The following is a 22,176-nucleotide window of genomic DNA, read 5'->3' on the forward strand; positions in this document are numbered from 1 at the left end:
TTGTGTTTCCTCTTCCAGGAATATGTGCAGAATGTATTTGACTTAAGAGAATGAAATACTGAATTACAGAATTTAAAAAAATGAATATGGGGACTTTGGGGATAGGGTAGGGAAAGAAGGGAGAGAGGTCTGTTCGGAGAGCACTGCTTCCTTATGAGGCTCACCCTGGCACTTGGTGGGACAGTCTGATCTAAAAGCAGAAGTCCATGGACTCCTACAGAAAGATAAGCAAAGGGGGATTTATTTTACAGGAACAATCTGTCCGGGGAATTCGAAGGTTCAGGATCTAATAATTTCATTCAGTCAACATACACTTGTGGAGGCTCAGCCATGCAGCGGAAATGATACAGGGGTGAATTAACATGTGGTCCATATTCTCAGTTGTTTCTTATTTAAAACTAGTAAAAGACAAGGTGGTGATGGGATCCTGGTACCCAGGTGCAGCTACAGAGGTAGACACAAGTCCTCAAAGCCACATGTGTGCGTCTCAAGAGATGTAACCAGTCATCCTTATAGCTCAAATTCTTCTAAAGTTGGGTCACCCTGCTTCTTTTTCCTCTTTTTTTTTTTTTTTTTTTTTTTTTTTTTTTGTGGTACGCGGGCCTCTCACTGTTGTGGCCTCTCCCGTTGCGGAGCACAGGCTCCGGATGCGCAGGCTCAGCAGCCATGGCTCACGGGCCCAGCCGCTCCGCGGCATATGGGATCCTCCCGGACCGGGGCACGAACCCGTATCCCCTGCATCGGCAGGCGGACTCTCAACCACTGCGCCACCAGGGAGGCCCCTTATTCCTCTTTTTTGTTCTCTTCTCTATCTATCTGCTTTTACTTCACCTCATTCTTTCTTCTTTTCTTTTCCCCCTGTGCCCCACCATTTTCTAATCTTATTTCTCCAGGACAGTAGAGTGGGTTTCCCTATGAGGGTTCCTGTGTGCTCACAAACGTAACTGATTCCCTTTTCATGTGTGTGCAGGACAGGCCCCAGGAGAACCTGAGGTTTAGTTCCACGTTTTTCACCACAGTTTCATGGGAGAAGGGGAAGGCTGGGTGTAGGTGTCTGTGAGCACAGGGGCACTTGGAGGGGTGCCACTGCAGAATCACCCCCAAGAGTGCGTGTGTGTGCGTACGTGTGCACATGAGCACACACTCAGCTCTCGTCAGAACATCAGAAGCCACTGCTGCTCCTTCCCAGGGGAGCTGCTCCAGTCACATGCCTACAAGGTGCAGGCTCTTCCCAGAACTGGAATGCTTTCTCTACGTCCAGCCCTGCACTCCTGCGCTCCACACTGCCTACACCCCAGATTCAACGGTCATTAACCTACCGGCTAGGTGGACCTCTGCTAGCGAAAAGCCCCGTTCACCTTTCAGATTATAATGACGGGTCATTGCCCTATACCCCCCATACCACTAGGCATCTAGGTCCTACCCATCTCTATCTACCCATCAGTCAGGTGCCAGCGCAGGGCCTCATCCTCCAAGAAAGTGACTCTGTCCTGGCCAATCCAGCCAACCCTGCCAACCCATGGTTTTCTAAACTCTTCTATCACTTACGGTTCCTAGAACTCTTTTTGGATCTTCTGATGGTTAATGATCTGACTGCCAGCGCATTCTGTGTAACTGCTTTAAGTTCTTCACAAGCAGTTCTATCTCTATCGTTTCCCACAGAAATTTGCGTTGAATCATTGTGCGACTGTTTGTTGATCGCTTGCCTGGTCTCAGACTGTGGGAAGAGAAGTAGGAAAGAAATCCCGGTCTGAGGTTGATTGTAGAAGCCCTGCCCCAGAGACCCTCTTTTTCCTTTACATCCACACACGTACATGTCTATACCTGTCTGCTCACTCTCACACTCAGGTGGTGCTGGTTTGTTTCCTCCAAGTGATTTTGAACAAAAGCCTTGATACCCCCTGACTGATCAGGCTATTCTGCCTTTTGTGGGCGTAGGGTACTTTTCTCTGAATTTCTGTTTACCTATCAATGTGTGATTGATGTCTTTCCTGTGTCTTCATCCCTATTTTCCTCTGAGAGTTGCGAAAGTTTTAGGCCCAGCTCAGAAGGAGCCAACGTGTGGTAGAAAAACTTGTGTGTAATCTATAGGCTAAAGACAACAAAAAGAAAAAAAAACAAGGACTGGGAAATCTCTTATATTCCAAATTAGTCAGAAACTACAGAGGAATCTGTTCATTGCTGGAAGGAGTGTGAAGCATCTACAGAGAAAGGCTACAAAGATTAATAGTTAGAAACTAGAACCCTGCAAAGGAAATGTGTATGGGTTCATTTGGCCTGGAGAAAGGAGAACTAGAAAGTGGCTTGTGCGGGGCCCTTTCACGCATAAAGCGTTGCTCTAAGAAGAGGCCACAGTAGATGCCCAGTGAACCCTCATTTACGATGAAGCTAGTAATGAGCTCTCCACCAGCTCTAACAAGGGCTGAAAGGGAGGACATGGCCTTTTGTTATAGCACTTGGGACTCTGCTTAGATATTAAAATGACCTTTTCTACAAGGAGGGTTGTTAAAAAAAGCCACACTGTATTTCTGAGGGAGCTTATGAAATCTCCTTTCAGAGGCTCTCAAAACCGGCGTGACTTGACCGTAGTCTGCGGTTATTTCATTGTTGGGCAAAGTTGGCGAGAAAGGCTAAGTGACCTTTCAAAGCCCCTTCGAACTTCAGAGTTCAAGGACTGGGTATGAGCAAGTTCCTGTCTTCATGAATTATAATCACACCTAGTCATTCACAGTAACTTATGTCCCCAAAGGGATAAAGCGAAGGGCTGTTTACTTAGATTGCCTTCCACTCTCCACAGGACTCTCACTGGAAAGACATATTAATGCCACTTACTTATGGAAATTTAGCTCAGTTCCCATGTTATGAGGTTAACTACATATCAGATTAGAATCTATTTTACAGGATTAGGTACATCAAATGAACAAAATGCCTTTCAAAACATATAGTTAGGGAGTTTGGGACTGACATGTACACACTGCTGTATTTAAAATGGATAACCAACAAGGACCTACTGTGTAGCACAGGGAACTCTGCTCAATATTCTGTAACAACCTAAATGGGAAAAGAATTTGAAAAAGAATAGATCCATGTATATGTATAACTGAATCACTTTTCTGTACACCTGAAACTATCACAACATTGTTGATCAACCATATTCCAATGTAAAATAAAAAGTTAAAAAAAATATGCTAGGGCTTCCCTGGTGGCGCAGTGGTTGAGAGTCTGCCTGCCGATGCAGGGGACACGGGTTCATGCCCCGGTCCGGGAAGATCCCACATGCCGCGGAGTGGCTGGGCCCGTGAGCCATGGCCGCTGAGCCTGTGCTCCGCAGCGGGAGAGGCCACAACAGTGACAGGCCCGCGTATGGCAAAAAAAAAAAAAAAGCTATTCTGTTTTATCTCATTAGATATTATAAAATGACCACTGCTCCCATTTCAGGGGAAGAAGAAAAACTCAGCAACTTGAATTGGTATATATGTGAGGCAGTGAATTACTAAGGAATTAACACAATAAATATTTACAAAGGGAGGGCTGAGAGAGGCAAAATAAACAGGAGGCTAAAGAACCAGCTGCTGTGCTGGGCTCCCAGGAAACAGCCATCTCTGGACCAGTCCCTCCTCATCCCAGCACAGGCAGTGCTATGTAGATGCAGAGTGATGTACCCAAGTATTTAATTGCACGCGGAAATATAACAGAAGTTATTGTTTGAGTTGTTTATACTTGCTGTCATTGAGAAGCAACATTTTTTTCTTTAACACATCAGAAAATAGCTTTCAGATGGTCAGCTATGGTCAACCATGGTAAGCAAGTCCGATTATATCTGCATTGCTTGGACTCTCAAAATCCCGTCACCAATCAGCATCTCGCTTTTCCAACGTGCCATCCTCCAAAACCTCGTCATTATTGTCATTAATAACAACAGCAGCACATTCTTAAATAGCACTTACTACATGCAAGGCACTGTTCTACTACTTTACACTTATTAACTCATTTTAATCCTTCCAAAAACCTTGTAAAAATGTGCCCATTTAAATGTGTAAACTGAGGCCAGAAAATCACTTGCCTTGCCCAAAGCCTCACGATTGGTAAGTAGCAGAGCTGGGATTCAACCCAAGGCAGTTGGCTCCAGAATCGATTCTCTGGCTCATTCTCTATCCAGCTGTTAACCTCTGTCCTGGTCACACTGCCTGATACTGAAACCGTGTACCAGCCGAGGTGTCCTTGTCTTCTGAAGTAAAAGTTCGACTCCAAAGTTAATGATTGGGAAATGTTAAGATGTAGAAATAAAGAATAGCTGTTGGGCTGGGGAACGGGTAACAATTTAGATGATAATTCTGCCACATAGCAGAACTCCCAGTTGCCTGAAAGATATAGATAAAGGCCTGACACACATTCCTAAATTGCTTTTATAGGAAGTAGACCGCCACCAGGTGAAGACTGCTGCCCACAAGAACACAGACCCTAGACCAGCTGGAACCAGAAGGTTGACGATGCTGACTCCCAATTACCTCACCACCAGCCCATCCGAAGAACGTCCATAAGCGGATCCCTCCCTGCTCCTTGAACCATTACTATAAAACTCCTCACTGCCCCCTCCAGGGCGGGACACACAGGCTTGAGGGCGTTGGCCCGTTGTGGTCCCCTTTGCCTGGCAAAGCAAGAAAGCTCACTCTTTCTATTTCATCCCAAACTCTCTCAGATTTCACCCAGCACCAGTGTACAGAGGCCAAATTTCGGCAACAATACTTCTTGCTGGCAAGGGTAACCCAGTAAAGGAGCACTAAGCTTGTGCTTGCATCTCTGAGAGCTACAGGTGTGATCACATTCTCATCCACACAACCAAATCTATTTGAGATACATATTATATTTCCTCTTTCACGATGATGACTTAGGTGCAGATAAGATAGAGACTTGCTCAAGGCTTTGTCATGAGAAAATGGCAAAGGCAGCATTTGGACACCCATCTGTCTTCACTCCCAAATAGCTTAACCATTAGAGGGTGGCTCCCTGCACTTAGGTCAACTTGCCCCGCTGGAGAAACTCACCAACTAGACTGGTGGGTATCATCCAAAATCCGATGCTTTGCAAACTCACCGGGGCCTTCCTTCCAGCCGAGTAATGATTGTATTCATGTCCTATGACCAAATAACACTTTTCATCAAAACAGTTACTCTGGGGCTTCCCTGGTGGCGCAGTGGTTGAGAGTCTGCCTGCCGATGCAGGGGACACGGGTTCGTGCCCCGGTCCGGGAAGATCCCACATGCCACGGAGTGGCTGGGCCCGTGAGCCACGGCCGCTGAGCCTGCACGTCCGGAGCCTGTGCTCCGCAACGGGAGAGGCCACAGCAGTGAGAGGCCCGCGTACCGCATAAAAAAAAAAAAAAAGTTACTCTGAACTTTGCTTCCTTTCTTCAACACCCCTGCTTCTCACTGGCCCCTTTTCTAGTTGAAAAAACAGAGGCCCTCCTATGTGAGTTCCCTCCTCCACAACACAGAATTCCTCTGCTTCTTCCGGCGTTTTTCCTTTCCTTTTCCCTGTTCCCTGAACAGCTGCTCCTCCTCTGTGTCCGATCCACCCTCTCCTGCGTCCGCGGGGCCTGGCTTCATTCATTATTCCCTTTTGGCCTTGCATCTTTCAACTCTGCCTCCACACCTGAGCCTTGCCTCCTGCCTGCAAACACAGCCTCGTCTCCCTAATCACCTCCCGCCCAAATCCTTCTCCCGACTCTCTGATAAACCTCGCAAAGATGCCGTATCTTTTCACATCCACGAAATCCTTAGCTGTTTGTTGAAAAGAACTTAGAGCATTTGTTTTTAACATTAAACCTTTCATGATCCATGTTCCATAATTTCCCTAACCAGTTAACCTCTGTCCTGCTGAAACAAAAGAATAAATAGAATACATGCATATGATGAGAAAATGTTTTAGGAACTATAAAAAGTTACACTACACCAAGAGAAAATCTATCCTCCAACTAAGCCAGACAGAGAAAGACATATAATACCATATGATGTCGCTTATATGTGGAATCTAACAAAAGAAAAAAAAAGGATACAAATGAACTTATATACCAAAGAGAAATAAACCCACAGACATAGAAAACAAATTTATGGTCACCAAAGGGGGATGGGGAGGAGGGATAAGTTAGCAGTTTGGGATTAACACATACACACGACTACATATAAAACAGATAACCAACAAGGACCTACTGTAGCACAGGGAACTCTACTCAATATTTTGTAATAACCTATAAGGGAAAGGAATATGAATAAAACCTGATATATATGTATATATAACTGAATCACTTTGCTAGCCACCTGAAATTAACACAACATTGTAAATGAACTATACTCGAATAAAAAAATAAAATTGAAAAAAATAAAAGTAACCACTCTTGATAATATCTTTGAGCTCTTTCAGGAAAAAAAAAAGTAAAACTTTTTTTAACCATTTTTACTCTAAAAATTCTATTATCCTTATATTTCTATATTTCCTTTCCTGTATGTTGCTCTTTTTCCCCACCATGTACAGTATCTTGTAGATCTTTCCTCTATCAGAACCTACAGACCTGCTTCACTTCTTTTTACAGGTGCCTAAGCCCACTGCCAGGCTGTATAATGATGTAACTCGTTCACTATTTCTGTCTTACTCGGTTGTTCTCTTACCCTTTTAAAGTCTGGCTCTTGCGCAAACCACTGTTCCCTCTTGAAGACTGGTCTCAACCACTCCATTAATAGTCATGTTCTTTTTCTTATTCTTTTCCACTGCTCTGCAGTAGAAACACAAGAATAGCCAACCCTCCCTCTAGGGGAAAGAAAAAGTCCCTTCAATTTGATTCTCCTAACTTCTCTTTTCTTATTGTCTAGGAACTACCCTTCCTTCTCAAAGTTCTATAAAAGATCTTTAAAGCTCAGTTCTTGGTCCCTTTTGCTCATCTAATCGGATCATCACTCACACGCAGACAGCACTAACTATTCCTCCGATGACAAACAGTCTCAAACCAAGAACTCCTGCCTCATCGCGTATGTGAAGACCTCATCCAACATTTCCTCCTGCTTGATGGATAAAACCATCACGCAACTATGTGTTGCGCTAACATCTCAAATTTGTCATCTGATTCATGAATTCACCATTCTTATCTCTTCAAATACTTTCTTTTCTTGAATTCCCTTTCTCTAGTATGACATCACCAGAGACCAGGCTTGAGACTGAGAGTCATCTTTCCTCTTCTTTCCAGCGACCCCTTCCCCAGACCCCTGACACGCCTTACCGATTGGATCCCCAGTGCCTCTCACATCTCCGTTTCAACAGGAGGCACCCACATTGCACAGTCTCATCTTACCTGGTACCGAGGCCCCAGTCTTTGTTCACTCTGAACCACTGTACCCATGGATTACTCTCTCCAAACAAGGTTCGGACACTGCTACTCCACTACCTTTCAATAACTCTCTAGTAGGTGTTGAGTTCACTCCAACAGGGACTTTCCTTACAGCTCAAGACACTTGCTGATCTGCCCCATTCTATTTTTCAACTGCTTTTGCCCATTTCTCATCCATAGGGACCCTACTCTTTGGCTAAATCTGACTACAGGCATAACTCAAAGATATTATGGGTTCAGTTCCAGACCACTACAATAAAGCAAATATCATAATAAAGTGAGTCACACAAATTGTTTGGTTTTCCAGTTAAAAGTTATGTTTACACTATACTGTAGTCTGTTTTAATTCTAACCATTCTTCCAAGATCGACAGTAAAGATAATCTATTCTATAAAAAATATTTCTTTTAATGAATGAATGAATGAATGAATTTATTTATTTTTGGCTGTGTTGGGTCTTCGTTGCCGCACGTGGGCTTTCTCTAGTTGCAGCAAGTAGTGGCTACTTTTTGTTGCGGTGCACGGGCTTCTCGTTGCAGTGGCTTCTCTTATCGAGGAGCACGGGCTATAGGCGCACGGGCTTCAGTAGTTGTGGCACGCAGGCTTCAGTAGTTGTGGCTTGCGGGCTCTAGAGAGCAGGCTCAGTAGTTGTGGCGCACGGGCTTAGTTGCTCCGCGGCATGTGGGACCTTCCTGGACCAGGGCTCGAACCCGTGTCCCCTGCATTGGCAGGCGGATTCTTAAGCACTGTGCCGCCAGGGAAGCCCAAAAAATATTTCTTGATAATGCACATTCACATGTTTTATTCTTCCTTCTGAGTAAAGTTGCCAGATCAAGCAAATACAAATATGACATAGTTAAATTTGAATTTTAGATCAAGAATGAATAACTTTAGTACAAGTATTTCTCATGTCATATTTGGGACATGCTTATGCTAAAATGTATTCACTGTTGATCTGAAATTCAAATATAACTAAGGGTTCTGTATTTTATCTGGTAAGTCTACCTTCAGACTGCCAAAAGAACTGTGTTTTTTCCCGTCAGGTACAAAGACCAAGGTAAAATGAGAGATAGAGTCAAAAAGCAGGATTTGAACTCCAGTCCTTGAGAAAATGACTTCACTTTCATTTTCTATTCTGGAAATTAAAGATATAAACTCTAACTTTGAATATACTAACACGTGGAAAGATGGGGCCTGTGAATTCACATTTTTAGCGAGTACCCTGGGTTACTCTGATGCTGATGAACATATTGGTCCATCACTTATTCACTGTGTCTGTGCTTAGTTCTGAAGTATTTAATGAACGAAATCCCATCATGTCCAGTAAGGTCATATTCTTGAAAATGGTAATAAGAAAAGGTATACACTTACAATGGAATAAAAATTAGGTAATAAAAAGATTGAAAGTAGTAAGAAAATTATAAATGTTGCACATATGCGTGGGTTGAATTGATTCACAGTAGGAATAATTCTGAAGGACAAAACAAGTCATGCAATTTGTGGGAAGTGCTATGTTTATGTAATGGAAAATAATCAGCAGGAGATGAAGTAAAATGCTGGGTAAAAAAGAAAAAAAATGTGCTTTACATCATGGCTAGAAGATTAGCACTGATGCCAGTTGCCTCATGTTAGTTTAGAAGAACTTAGAAGTCTATTGAGAACTTAAAGATGTTATGGTTCAAAGTCGCAGATCGTTCTATGGGTTCAAGGTACCATTCAGGTCTACACAGCCTGAAAGAGAATGGTCCAAATTGCCAGTGCAGACTGTGCATCTTCTGAGGAGTTCCCTAACCCTATGAAGATCATAAAGAATGTGTATTCCCAGAATCTACATTATTCCACTATGGATGAAAGCAGTGTACTTGGGGAAAAGAATGTAGAATGGAGTGTCAGTAAGGAGACGAGAAATACCTAATTTTCAGACTGTAAGGACACATTTGGGTCATTCTTTGATAGAAATGATTCTGGGAAGCATCCAGCTTGGACTTTAACCTAGCACCTGGCACAGAATAGATGATTATTAAAAACTATCTCCTTACCTCCCCCTCGTCTCAAATCCTTTATTATCTTCTACCTTGTATTGAAGTTGTGGGGAAGAAGCCTTTCTTACTGTTTCCTTCACACTTCATTGGGCCAGGACTATTTATATAGAATAATTGTGCAATAAATATCTACTACATGAATGAGTTAAAATAAATATAAAGAAGCAAAGTCTTTATTTTCACCTTAACAATAAAAGGCTCCGTGCAGAGTTAGCAGGAAGATGTAAGACCATAATAACAAGTATGAATTGAACATCTAATACATACTAGGCACAGTGGTAAATGCCACAAGCATAAGGGTGAACAAGATCCTATACCATCTACCAGATGGCAGGAATTATGTCTAGCAGAGGGGGAATCCAGCCTGGGATAAAGGCAATGAACATATGGTGTAGAAATAGGGAAACTGCTTGATACTGAGCCAATTACAGGAGTAACTAACTCAGACGTGGGGGCTGGGGGGAAGATGGTGAATGCTTTGCAGAAGTGAGACCCAAGCCAAAACCTGGAGGAAGGATAAATTCAACAGGTTAAGATTAGGGGGAGAGAAAGTTTTCTGGCAGAAGTAACAGAACGTATAAGGAACTTTATGCCAATATGGGCCCAGGGTATTCAGACAACTAAGAAGCTTTGTTTGGCTGAAGAATATGAGAAACGGTGAGAGGGTAGGAAGGAAAATACCTAATGATTCAGCTGCTTGAGAGAAGCTGATATGCTTAAGAAAAGCCATCTGAGACCAGATCACAATCATTAAGTACTTTGGACTTTATCTTAAAAATAATGGTCAGCTAATGAAAAGGTTTAAACACAGAGGTCATGTGACCAGAACTGATGTTTTCAAAAGATCAGATAAACTGATGTCAGCCAAGATTGGATATAGGAAGCAATGGTAGAAATTCTGGTTAGGAAGAAAGATGGCCTGAACTTTAAAACATTTTTGTCTGGGACACCCTTTTCTTTTCACTTGGTTTTTCTCTTACTACAACTGGCTGTTACTTTTCTGTCTCCTCTGCAGTGAGGAGACCTTCTCTACATCTAAATGGTAGAAAGCAGTGATTTCTGACCTTCTGCAGTGACTTCTGACCGTCTCTACGTCTAAATGTTGATGTCCTCCAGCGCTGAGTCCTCAGATACCTTCTCTATTCACACTTATTATCCGGTGATCTCATTCAACCTAATGGCTTTAAATATCATCTGGACAGGGACAAGCCCCTGATTTATGTCACCAGCTAGGACTCTCCTCTGACCTCCAGACTCATATATTCAGCTGCCCGTTTAACCTCTCCATTTAGATGTTTAAGAAGTATCTCAAATCTAGCATTTATAACACTGAACTCTTCGGTCTCCCTCTAGATGTACTAAACCAAGTTCTCCCCAGATCAGTAATGGCAAGTCCATCCTTCTAATTGCATAGCCCAAATTCTGGAATCATCTCTAATGCTTTTCCTTCTCTCAAACTCTATATCCAATCCATCAGCAAATCCTTTGGACTCTCCCTCAAAAGATATCCATAACGGATTATGGCCCGTTTCTACAATTTCCAATGCATTCTGTCTGGCCCAAGCCACCGTCATCTTGAATCTAGGTTATTAGAATAGCCTGGGTATTGTAACAGCCTATATTATTTTAATAGGTTATTGTTATAATAGATCATTGTAACAGATTTTCTTGCTTCTGCTCTGGTTCCCTGTATGCTTACACTCAACACAGCAGGTAGAGTTTATCCTTGAAAATATTAGGTCATATCACTAGGAATAAACACCCTCAATGGCTTTCCATCTCGCTCACATGAAAGGTCAAAGTCGTTACAATGGCCTATGATACACTTGGCAGTGTTTCCCTGTGCCCCACTTCTCTGACCTGAGCTATTAGGACTCTTCCCTTTGCAGCTCTGCACCAGATACCTGCCCTCATTGTTCCTCGGATACAACAAGCACCCGCCACACAGCCTCGGCATCCTGCTGTGCCCTTGGCCTGGAATGTTCTCCTCTCAGGTATCTAGAATGTTCGTCCTTGTTTTTTTTCAGGTCTCTTCTTAAATGGGATTTCATGACAGAGACCTTCTCTGAACACCTTATACAAAAAAGCAACACGCCCTGCATCCCCGCCTGAGCCCCTCATCCTGCTTTATTCCTCTTCACAACACGTCACCACCTCCACAGCACTCAGCACTCTTATTTTCTGGTTTGTTTTTTCCATCTCCCCTCACTGTAAGCTTTGTGGGAGCAGAAACTGTTATCTGTCTGGCTTAAGTGTTGATTCTCCACCACCTAGAACATGTCCTAGCCCATGGGAAGCACTAGCTGCTGAATGAATGGAGGGATGGATACGCAAGAGGGAAAATGGAGAGAGTCAGTGAACTTGATCTATGTAGGTGGCAGAATGGTTAGATGGTAGTGATTCATTGGGTACTGAGCTGGAGAAGGGAGAGGAAAAAGGGGTCTAGGAGGCTGTCCAAGTGTGGGACCCAACTGAGTTAAAGGCATAGTATTCACTGAACTAGAGAAGATGGGAAGAGGCCTGGGTTAGAAACAGGGACAGAAAAGGACACATTCAACTTTGAAAAAGCTGAGATTCAGGTTATCGGGAGACATTCAACTGGCAAAGTCCTGGAGGTAACTGACTCCAGAACGATTAATGGGATTCGTGTGTAGCGTGCGTTTCTACTAGTCACAAAACAACTACGTGGAAAGGAGATGGAGAAAGAATATGTTCTGAGTTATTTTCTAGGGGGAAGCTGAATCCTTTTCATCCCTAAGGCGAACTTACTGAAGCAGTCGCTCCTTGGGGGCTCACAGCCCCTCAGACAGCCTCATCCCCAAGCCTCCAGGAGTCTGTCTGCACATGACCATCCATCTTTCAGCCTGACTCTGGGGGTACGTGTTTGCCATTCAGAACCTACTATATTTTACTGCACTTCCTGACATTGTTACACAACATTTATTGAAAGCACATTTGCTGGTAATGAAGTTTCTATTAACTATGATTAAATCTCCTAAAACACCTGAAGATAATTTAAGATGCGCAGAAGCAGAAAATGAAACATTCAGTTTAGTACATTAGGAAACGTAATTGATTAAATTATCTCATTTACAATAAGTGCTTTCAGGAGCGATGCTGTGCACATATTTCCTCCCGTTTGTCATTAAGATTTGCCAACAGGCATCTTAAGACTTCACTTTCTTTTCACACCTCCCCGCAACTCAAAGCCGGATCCTCAGCCCGCCTCACACGGATCTGCCCGGGAGGCTCCAAGGGATGGTTTCCATCCAACCAGCCTGGCAGAGGATCATGTGCACGGCTATATATAGGAACAGGTTGTTTCTCAATTATCTTCATAATTGACTTTGATTTTGCATCAGTGATGATTCATGGAATCTTCAGCAAAGCCCCTCTCTTTCAACCGCAGCCCGCCTTCATATAATGCACTCCTAACCGTGCAGACTCCAGAACCCGGATCCGATGCCTCTGGGAGCCTTTTGCAATCACATTGATTCTGTTAAGGTTTTATTTTTAGGAAATCACAAATTAAAACAGTTGAAGCGATTCCGTGGCAGTATCCAGCAATTAAGCATGGTGTGGAGGAGCGAGAACCCCAAGCAAAACCTCATTCACGAGTCCCCGAGGACCAGAACTAGCTACTGTGGGGCTTATGGCTGGAATGTACCCAAATTTGTACCCAAATTAGAATGGCACAGGACTCACAAACTAAGCGTGAAATTAATTTTCAAAAAACACACATGTATTTCTGAGAAACTCTCCCATTGGCCGCCACATGGATACCCATAATCTTGCTTGGGTGGCACACAGGGGCCAGTGGATCGTGAGGGCTCTGTGACCAGAGAGCCCTGGGGGACCACTTACTCCACCAGTCCCTCTGAGGCCTTGGCCCAGACACAAGCCGAACACTCAGTGCCCCCTTTTCTCCTCCACCCTCACATGTGTGCACATGCGCACACCCCCCAGTCAGGCTTCCCCACCTTCAGTCTTCCCATGAGTTCCAAATCCAGCATGCATGACTCCGGAGGGCCACTGCCTAAGTCCCAATAACGACTTTATGGGCAGCAGACAGCAGGGTAAACAAGAAGGTTTGTTTTTGTTGTTCTGTAAAGTTCTCAGGCTCCAGAAGTCATGGCATCTTTCCATCTCAAGCCTGCCTGAAGCAACATCTGAAGTATGAACATCACAGCTTTACTGCATCTTTCTCTCATGTCACCTGACCCCCATCCCAAGGCACCGATTTCTGTCTATCTTCACAGGGTCTTAATTCTTTCAAAGAAGGTGGCTAATCGAAGCTGTTAACTCTCCCATGCTATTTGAATTTTAATACCCTAGGATTTAAAAGATCAAAAGCCATTCATTTTCGACCAAAATAGGAGATACTGGTCAAGAACGTCTTTCACAAGCTTTACAAACCAAACTGGCTAGGGAGCTGTCTCCTTCTACCATTGCTAAGAGCTGCAATGCTGATGCTCTTCTATATGGACTCTGACATCTATATGATGCCCTAGTATACTTTACACATTTCTGAGAATCATTGCGGAAACATATTAAAATGTAGATTCTCAGGAGCTGCCCCTGCACTGGGTGTTCAAATTAATTTGTTCTATTCTGAGGGGGGGCATATTTAACAAGCTCCCACCATAACCCAAGATTCTGATGCATGTGGTCGCTTATCTAAGTTTCGAGAACTATTTTTCTAAGAAAAATAGTTCTCAATCCAAGCTACACTTTGAAATCACCTGAGGAGCTTTTCATACTAGGGATTCCTGTGTTCTAAATCCCCTCTTCCCATTTGGATTTCACTGGGGTACAGCCTGGGAAGTGGGATTCATAAACAGCCTCCGGTGGCCCTCAATTTCAGCCAGGGCTGAGCACCCTGGGGTTGAATGCCGAGCTGCCAATCATTCAAGCTGTGCTCTGTCTTCCAAATCTACTGGATGCATAAGATGGAGAGAATGAAAAGGCCTCTCCAGGAAGCAAGCCAGTGGACAGAGACCTCGAGCCAGCACCCACCCACCAGGTTCAATTCCTGGCCTTTTCACTGTGGAATACTGGTTCTTAGGCTACCCAGTTGCCATGGATCTCAGGGTTCTTCTCTTAGGCGCCCCCTGCCCCCTCCTAGGTGGAGAGTCTTGTAATCAGGCTATTGCCCAAGGCTGCTCTCATGAAAGCCTGTACTGACAAATAGTTATTAATTTTAATGAGATAAATCTCCTCAGAAATAAGAGTCCTAGATGACATTTGCAGATAAATGGACTGCTCTCGGCAGGCAGAATCAAGAGGAGAGATTTACTTTTACTCTGAAGGAGGGGAGGGGGCGTGCATATTTCTGTTCCATTTAAACCTCTGATATGTGACTCCAAACCCAATGAGAAGAAGCTCCCCCCCCGCGAAAGCCCTGGATCTTTCGAAGGAACTTCCATTCTGTTTGGCTCCTAAACAAATACAACAGTAAAGCAGCAAATATGAGAACAAGTGATATTCACAAGAGGAAAAATAACAACTTACTTTGGGGTTTTATTTCATGAAGAGGTTTTTTATCTAAAAGAAAGAAAGAGAAAAAAAGAAAGTTGCATTTAATAATTTACACGGAGCAGATATATTTCCCATATCCCTTTACGTCTACCTCTATAAAGGAAACATTTTCTCTCTTTCTGCAGACAATACGGATTATGTTATTCATATTTATCCTTTTCATTCTAATTTAAAAATTTTTTCTCTTTTGCAATATTTTTCTAGGATGACTGCTTCATTCCTTCAAAAAAAAAAAAAAATCCCTCAGGCTTACTAGTTTCTTTCTCTTGCATTTGTTAGATTCTTATCCGCATGATGAGAGCAGTGAGCTTGCCGCTTGTCCCTTTTTTATATACAGCCAGAAGACTGCTCAGGTAAGGGATGCTATTTCACTATATATGATGATAGAAAAACGAACCATGAATAAATATTTAAAGGGATCCTGCATTGGTTTGCAGTTATCATGGTCTGGATAAAATGTTCCAAACTCTGCTTTTTTCCTGTTCTCATTGGGTATAGGTGCTATGGTATTGTGAGCGTGTTGAAGGTTTATTTTTAAGAAATCACACTTTTTTGTTTCAGATCTTGATCATCTGTTAAAATGTGGATGATCTCTCTTAATGGAAAGGTGTCCTTTTTAATCATGCTATTGAGCAGGGCAGCGGTCAGATGAGATGGATACAGAGAAAAGACACTTGGTCTTTTCTAAAGCAAGTTAGACACTCTTATCCATTCTCTTCATGGCTGGCCGTTCATGCACCATCCCCTGCCATCTTTCATCACCAAATATTTTGCAATCATCTTGCAAATCACTTGGAGATGTGGCGCCTATGGCTTGCTTTGTCTTACGCCACAGTCCCTCCACTCACCATTCCTCCTGCCCCTGGTCCCATCCCAGGCCAACACAACTCCACCACCATGCGGAAACCTGGGAAGACCAGGTCTGACACCATGTCAAATTCCAGAGGATTTGGGGGGTGCATCTTCCCTCTCATTCGCGGCTTCTTAGGGTGTAGATGGAACACAGTCTGACTATAAGCACGGGGGCTGTTGCTAAGGATTCACAGACTCCCATAAGGCAGGGGACCTTGACAAGTCACCTTGTGTAGCCTCCTTCCTCTCTTTGCCTGAAGGCGAGCCAAGCGGGGTGAGACACTGTCATTTTGGATTATGTTTTTAACTGAATCAAATCTCGCACAGTACACATTTGAGAACTTCATAAATATTATCTGGCTGACTGCACCGTAACCCCTCCCAGGCAGACAGACACAGCTAGGTTCCGAATCCTTCATGGAATCTCTCTTACCCTAACCCACTCCTGCGCTTAATACTGATTTTGACAGAAAACCCTTGCCGTGTGCTTTAGATACAACTCGTGTGTGTTTTGCCATCTGATTTGTGATGGAAGTAGCTTATAAAAGTTGTGTGTAAATCACACTTTTGCAAAAGGGCCACCATTGTTGTTTTTTTTTTACAACGAGGGGAGTTAACAGGCAAAGGGTAATATCTGACAAATCTTTCTTTCAAAGAAATGCTCATAAAATATAATAATTTGTTCAAGTTGATATGATCATATTCAGATTCTTACACAGTCAGGTTTCTTAAAACCAAAACCTTGCATTTCCCTTACTGCACAGATTCAATGCCATACTAGTTTCCTTAGAGCAGGTGGTACCGCCCAAAGTCCAGATGCTAATGCACTGAAGAACTGGAACAAAACGACTTTGGTGGTTTTAACCTGACTTCAGTTTTTGCTTATTGCATGCTGTAAGCATTTGGCATGGGCAAAGCCATGCTGGCAGGCCAAGGCTAAGACATCTGAAAGTGATGCATTGCTAGGACGACACAAAGAGACACGCAGAACAGCTGTTGAGAACTCTGGCTGAGCTTAACAGTATTTTCTTCCTTCTAAACCACAGGAAGGAAGATTACGCCAGGTCGCAAAATGAAACTCCATTAAAAACAGGTGAGCTGTATAACTACTCCTCAGAAAAATAAATTGAATATAGCCAAGATGTGAAAAAACTGGGGTAGTAGAGTTCTACCCGGTACAGCTCTGAAAAAAAGAAAGAGTGAATGGAGCTGAAAATCCCAGGGCTAAGGTCCCCAGAGAGAGGGCGGGGGACACATGGATGCACAGAGCAGCAGAGGGCATCCTCCGCTCTGACCTGATGACACCCAGCTCTGGCGTCGTCATTACTGACAGCGGATTAGTACAGACTCTCAGGATCAGAAATGGATTTAAATCTTGGATTGTCTTCATTTATCTCTGTGACCTCAGTGTTCCCCACAGTAAAATGGGAGTAAGAATGTTCTTGAAGCTTGGTCCCAGGGGTTAAACATGATAACCATGAAGTCATGCAGCATCGGGCTAGCACATGTTCAGCCATCAATAAATAGCAGCTGATGAATAAAAACTTTAATATGTTATGAATATGATCATCATACTTGTTCAGAGGACAAAAATGACTCACGTGCTACGCGTGGAGACAAGGCACAGCTCCAAATCAGAAATCCTAGTGAATTTCAGGGGTCCTTGAACGGGAGTTAAGAAACATGTGCCTAGTCCTGTCCTCTGCTTGCTGACACCAAGGGCAAGTCGAAGCTTCCCTTTCCTGCCATGTAAAAAGCAGGGCAGGGACCAGAAGACCCCTGTGCTACCCTGCTTTCACTCCTATAAATCTTTAGAATAACTACCAAAGACATTCCACAGAAATCCACCTGAAAGGAATTCTGAAAGCACAGTCAAAATTATTCAAAGGGCCACTCCTCTACCATCGCGTGTGTTATGCTGAGATCCAGCACGTGTGTTAGCCTGCATCTTCTCACAGAAAAGGCTGGAAGTCTCTGGTGCCCAAGAGCTTTAGTCCCCTGGCATTGGCATCAACATTGGGTTCTGCTGTATTTTGTGAAAAGCAGTATCTTGTCAGCAAGCTGCTCTCATAGACCATTTTTCCCAGCTTGAAATGTCTGATTAGAGACTGTTCGACCGTGAGCTCAAGAGAGGGCTACCACCAACCTCGCTGTGTTTTGCAAGAACGGCCCACCCACAGTTCATGTTCTTTTATTGTTTGCATAATCATTTTCTCACAAGGCTCAGGGCCATGCAGTCACTGGCCTTGGTCAACCAAATCCTCTCTGTTTTAATTTTACCTCTCTCCAAGGCCATGTTCAAATGGCCCCTTAGTAAATTAATCCATTAGGGCCATGGTTCTTCACATGGGCTGCATATTAAAATTACCTGGGGAGCTTTTTTTTTTAAAAAAAAATAGCCATGCTTAGGCCCCTCTCCAAGAACTCCTAATTGGGGTTTGTGTTTTTGTGATTACTGAGGGCACCACCACTTCCTGGCAACAAATCTGGGGTTCTGTGTACACAACTCCAGTTCCTCTCTGCCTCCCAAGAGGCTTTGGGGTAGCTGGAGTGTACCGAAGGGCCCAGAAGGGTCTTGCAGGCAGAGAAATGTCATTCTGAGCCAGTGGCAGCTGAGCTGTAGTTTGGGAAAATCACAACAGTTTCCCCAGGGTCTAACTTATACACCAAGAGGTACCTTCTGGGTAAATAGAAATTGATGGTAATTATAACTCAGTCCTATAGTGATTTTGTGTCTTTACAGGCTAAAGATGTACAAGTGTTTTTTAAATTTTATTTTTAGTAGTGTTTTAAATTGTGTTTTCTTTTAAAAATCATTTTTATTATTTACACTTATCATATCAGAAAAATACAGATAAGTGCAAAAAAAAAAAAACCCCATAATTCCACCACCAAGAGATAACCACTATTATGTTAAGTTACATATACAAGTCTAGGCTTTTTTCCTCTGTGATTTTATATATATACAAGATTACGTGCACACATATATGCTTATACGTATATTAGCAGGAAACTACATGAAATTGACAGTAATTGATCATTTTTACCTACAAAAACATGGAATTGTCTTTTATATATTGTTTGGCAATCTGCTTTTGTCTCTTAGTGCTGTATTGCAAATATTGCTTTGTGTCTGCCGTGCGTGTGGTGAGTGTGTGCGTAGAGTTATATATATTTATATATTAGGCAAGGGAAGAGAAGGCGGGGAGAGAGAGGGAGGGAGGGAGGGAGGGAGAGGGAGAGAGAGGACAATCTACCTTTTTACTTTTGGTGGTGATTCATTTCTTTTCCGCCTTTCTTTAAATCTTGGCTTCCTTTTTATATGGGATGCTTCCAAAGCATTTCCATTGTTCTTAGAAGCTATTTATGGCTTCATTCCTACCTTCCCACCCACCCACATCCAGCCTTATCCTTTCTCTGCCAGGGAACAAATGTGGCCAGCTGCATGCAGCCCACACCCCACGGATCTGAGCAAGCCAGACTAAGGAGAGATGACACATGTGTAAGGCGAACGTGCTGACTACTACACTACAGAAACGTTGCAAGATGACACATGTGGATGGATGGATTCAACCTCCAACCTACAGACTGGGCACGGGGCTGCCCTCAAAACCTGTGCCTTGTGATTATTTGAAATCGGCTTCTATGGGTTTTGGATACCACACATATACGTTTCTTGAGACTCAGGCATCAAGCCAGTCCGTGTGGACTAAATACCCACCAGGACAGTAGCCGGGACAGCTCTCTCCTGCCGGGCAGCAGTTGACACATGTCACTAGAGTTCATGATTGCCATTCTTTTCACTAAACCAGACACGTCCCATGTTTTCATCTCCAAAGACCATTTTGATTATTTCCTTCTTCATAGATCATACGCTTTGGAACCTTTTTCACCGCCCCCCTCCCACCAAAAGATATGTCTTGAATTCAGTTTTATTTTAATTTACCCTCCACAGCCTTTGTAATCAGAAATTATTTAGGAGCTGATTCTGAAGTGTGTGGCAGATTCAGTCTTCTCTGCCCATTCTCTCTGGCTAGTTCCTTGTTTGCTGGAAGAATTCTCTAGCATCATTACATAGGAATCTACCATGATTCCACAGCCTCCACGTCATGGCCAATTTCTCTGTCTACCTTTATGGTCTTCTATTAACTGGTCCCACCACACCAAATGTGACTCAGTTTCCGCTGCACCTCAGCAAAAATCCACATTCTAGTCCGATCAATCCATGAACTCTCAGTGCTTTTGCCCAAGCTGTTGCCTCTCCAAGGACACCCTCCTCCCTCCAAGCCTCCTATATGAAAATGTCCTCTCTCCAATGCCTAGATCAATTTCTGATTCCTTCATGAAATCTTTGGTGATTACTACTCTGTTCGAAGAAATCTCTCCCTTCTCTAGACAGTTTATCTTACTTATACTCACTAAAATACTATGCAATTTCTTTCAAAATATATTACTTTGAAAGTATTCATTTGATTTATTTTATACTTTTGTCACCACCGCTAGTTATGGGCTCCTAACATGATAATCATATTTAAATGATGAGCTCACAAATAATTGGCACTGTAACAGAGGATCGGGGCAAGAAAAACAGTAGCAGGATAAGTGAAATGAAAAGCTATTTGCTTGATTATTTACTGATTGGGAGAAAATAAGTTGAAGTTATTGATTATCAGTGTGTTTCATTTACTCAAGCTTTCCCTCTTCCCCCATAACCAGAAATAATCAAGAAGCAGTTTTACGCCCTCTGAATGCTCTCCAAAGCTGCAGGAAATCCCACGATCTGGTGGATCTGCTTTGTATTAGCACTGGCAGATAATTAGATAAACACGAGGTCTGCTTTCACTGGCAGCACCGCCGTGATTGAACGTGTCAGGCAGACACTGAAGATGACAAGCAGGGATTCTATTCTGTCTCCTATGGTTGGTGAGAGCTCACTAAGGCTGTAGGACATGCAGGAATGCAACCACCAGCTCTTGCAAAAACCATGAAATTCTTCCGGCGATGGAAAACAGAGCAATATCACAAGAGCGTAAAACACAGCACACCTCTCGTTTTTGACTCTTTTCAGTTGCTAATTTCTGCATTACGTTTTTCTTTCGGGTTCATTTTCTTTTTTTTTTAAAGATCCTGCTCAGAAATGACTCTTCAGAGACCATATTTACCCCACGTTACTGAGTTAATTCAATTCTTGCTTCCTCTCCCCGCTTCCCAGCCTGTATAGACCATCATAAGATCTACTGCCCCTTTTAAAATGCACTCTGAGCAGAGTTTCCTGTGCTATACAGTAGGTTCTCGTTGGCTACCCATTTTATATATAGTGGTGTGTATATGTCAATCCCAAACTCCCAACTTACCCCTCCCCATGGGAAAAGAATTTGAAAAAGGATACATATGTATAACTGAATCACTTTTCTGTACACCTGAAACTAACACAACATTGTTAATCAACTATACTCCAACATAAAATAAAAAATTTAAAAATGCACTCTCAGCACATCCGTCCATGCAGGACAAGTACAGAGAACAGGAGGTTTTGAGAGATTCCTCCCAGGGTTTTCCAGTTGGTTACGTCTGTTAGAGGAATCACTGGTTTCCTCAGAGATATCTGGGTAATTAGAGAAATTCCAGGACTGAATTGCAAAACCCCCCACCTGAATAAAAACCCGTAAGATCTGAGATGTACATCAGTAAATGAAGATCTTAGGGGTGGCTGGCAACTGGCTTTGCTGGGTAGGGGATGGGGTTACCTTTGTTTCAGATCTAAAAGATGTCCTCCTATCACCCTGCATATTCATCATCCAAATGGTTAATTTTAGGTGTGACTGAACTAGAATATCTCCTCAAAGCTGGCTAAAAAACAAATATCTGACAGAACTGACATGCCAGAGGTATCATTAAATCTTATATGTATAGATGCATAAAATACATCTGCATGTATAAAATATGAAATTTATATACATACAGGTATATATGCACCTGTATATGACAGCTACATTTAAGATTTAAATCATAATGATTTCAAGTTTTTATACTGAGATGAAGCTTAGAGATCACCCAGCACCCCATCTCCCCGCCCACTCCGTTTGATAGTTATGGACAGAAGGCAAGGGATGGTGAGAGATCTGTCAAGGTCACACGCTAGTAACAAAACAACTGAACTAAGACCTAGGACTCCTTACTCCCGGTTCAGAGCCCTTTTCCCTACCCCATGATCTCTTTCTAAATGATCACGGCAATTTTCTATTCCACTGCACACTAACACTGTCCTCTCCCAAACACATGTATGCAAGGCCAGGGCTCTGAGGAGGATGCCGACACTTCTCTGGAAAAAGGACAGGGCCAGGGTTAAGGATAATGCATGTTGGTG

At 43.1% G+C, this 22,176-nt stretch overlaps 1 protein-coding gene across 3 annotated transcripts in view; it reads right to left on the minus strand.

Annotated features, from left to right (window-relative positions):
- Window positions 1-22,176, minus strand: part of UNC5D (unc-5 netrin receptor D) — a gene marked incomplete at both ends in the record, with an annotated part of 603,454 nt that overhangs the window by 79,537 nt on the left and 501,741 nt on the right. For 2 of the 3 annotated variants that reach the window (XM_079726834.1, XM_079726835.1), the window contains one exon: window positions 14,931-14,963. The exons of the other annotated variant lie outside the window; for it this stretch is intronic. In XM_079726834.1, coding sequence (XP_079582960.1) covers window positions 14,931-14,963 — 33 coding nt within the window. The remainder of the gene's footprint in view (window positions 1-14,930; window positions 14,964-22,176) is intronic. 3 annotated transcript variants of the gene reach the window in all.

Source organism: Hyperoodon ampullatus, assembly GCF_949752795.1.
Source record: "Hyperoodon ampullatus genome assembly, chromosome: 20".
Classification (NCBI taxonomy): domain Eukaryota; kingdom Metazoa; phylum Chordata; class Mammalia; order Artiodactyla; family Ziphiidae; genus Hyperoodon; species Hyperoodon ampullatus.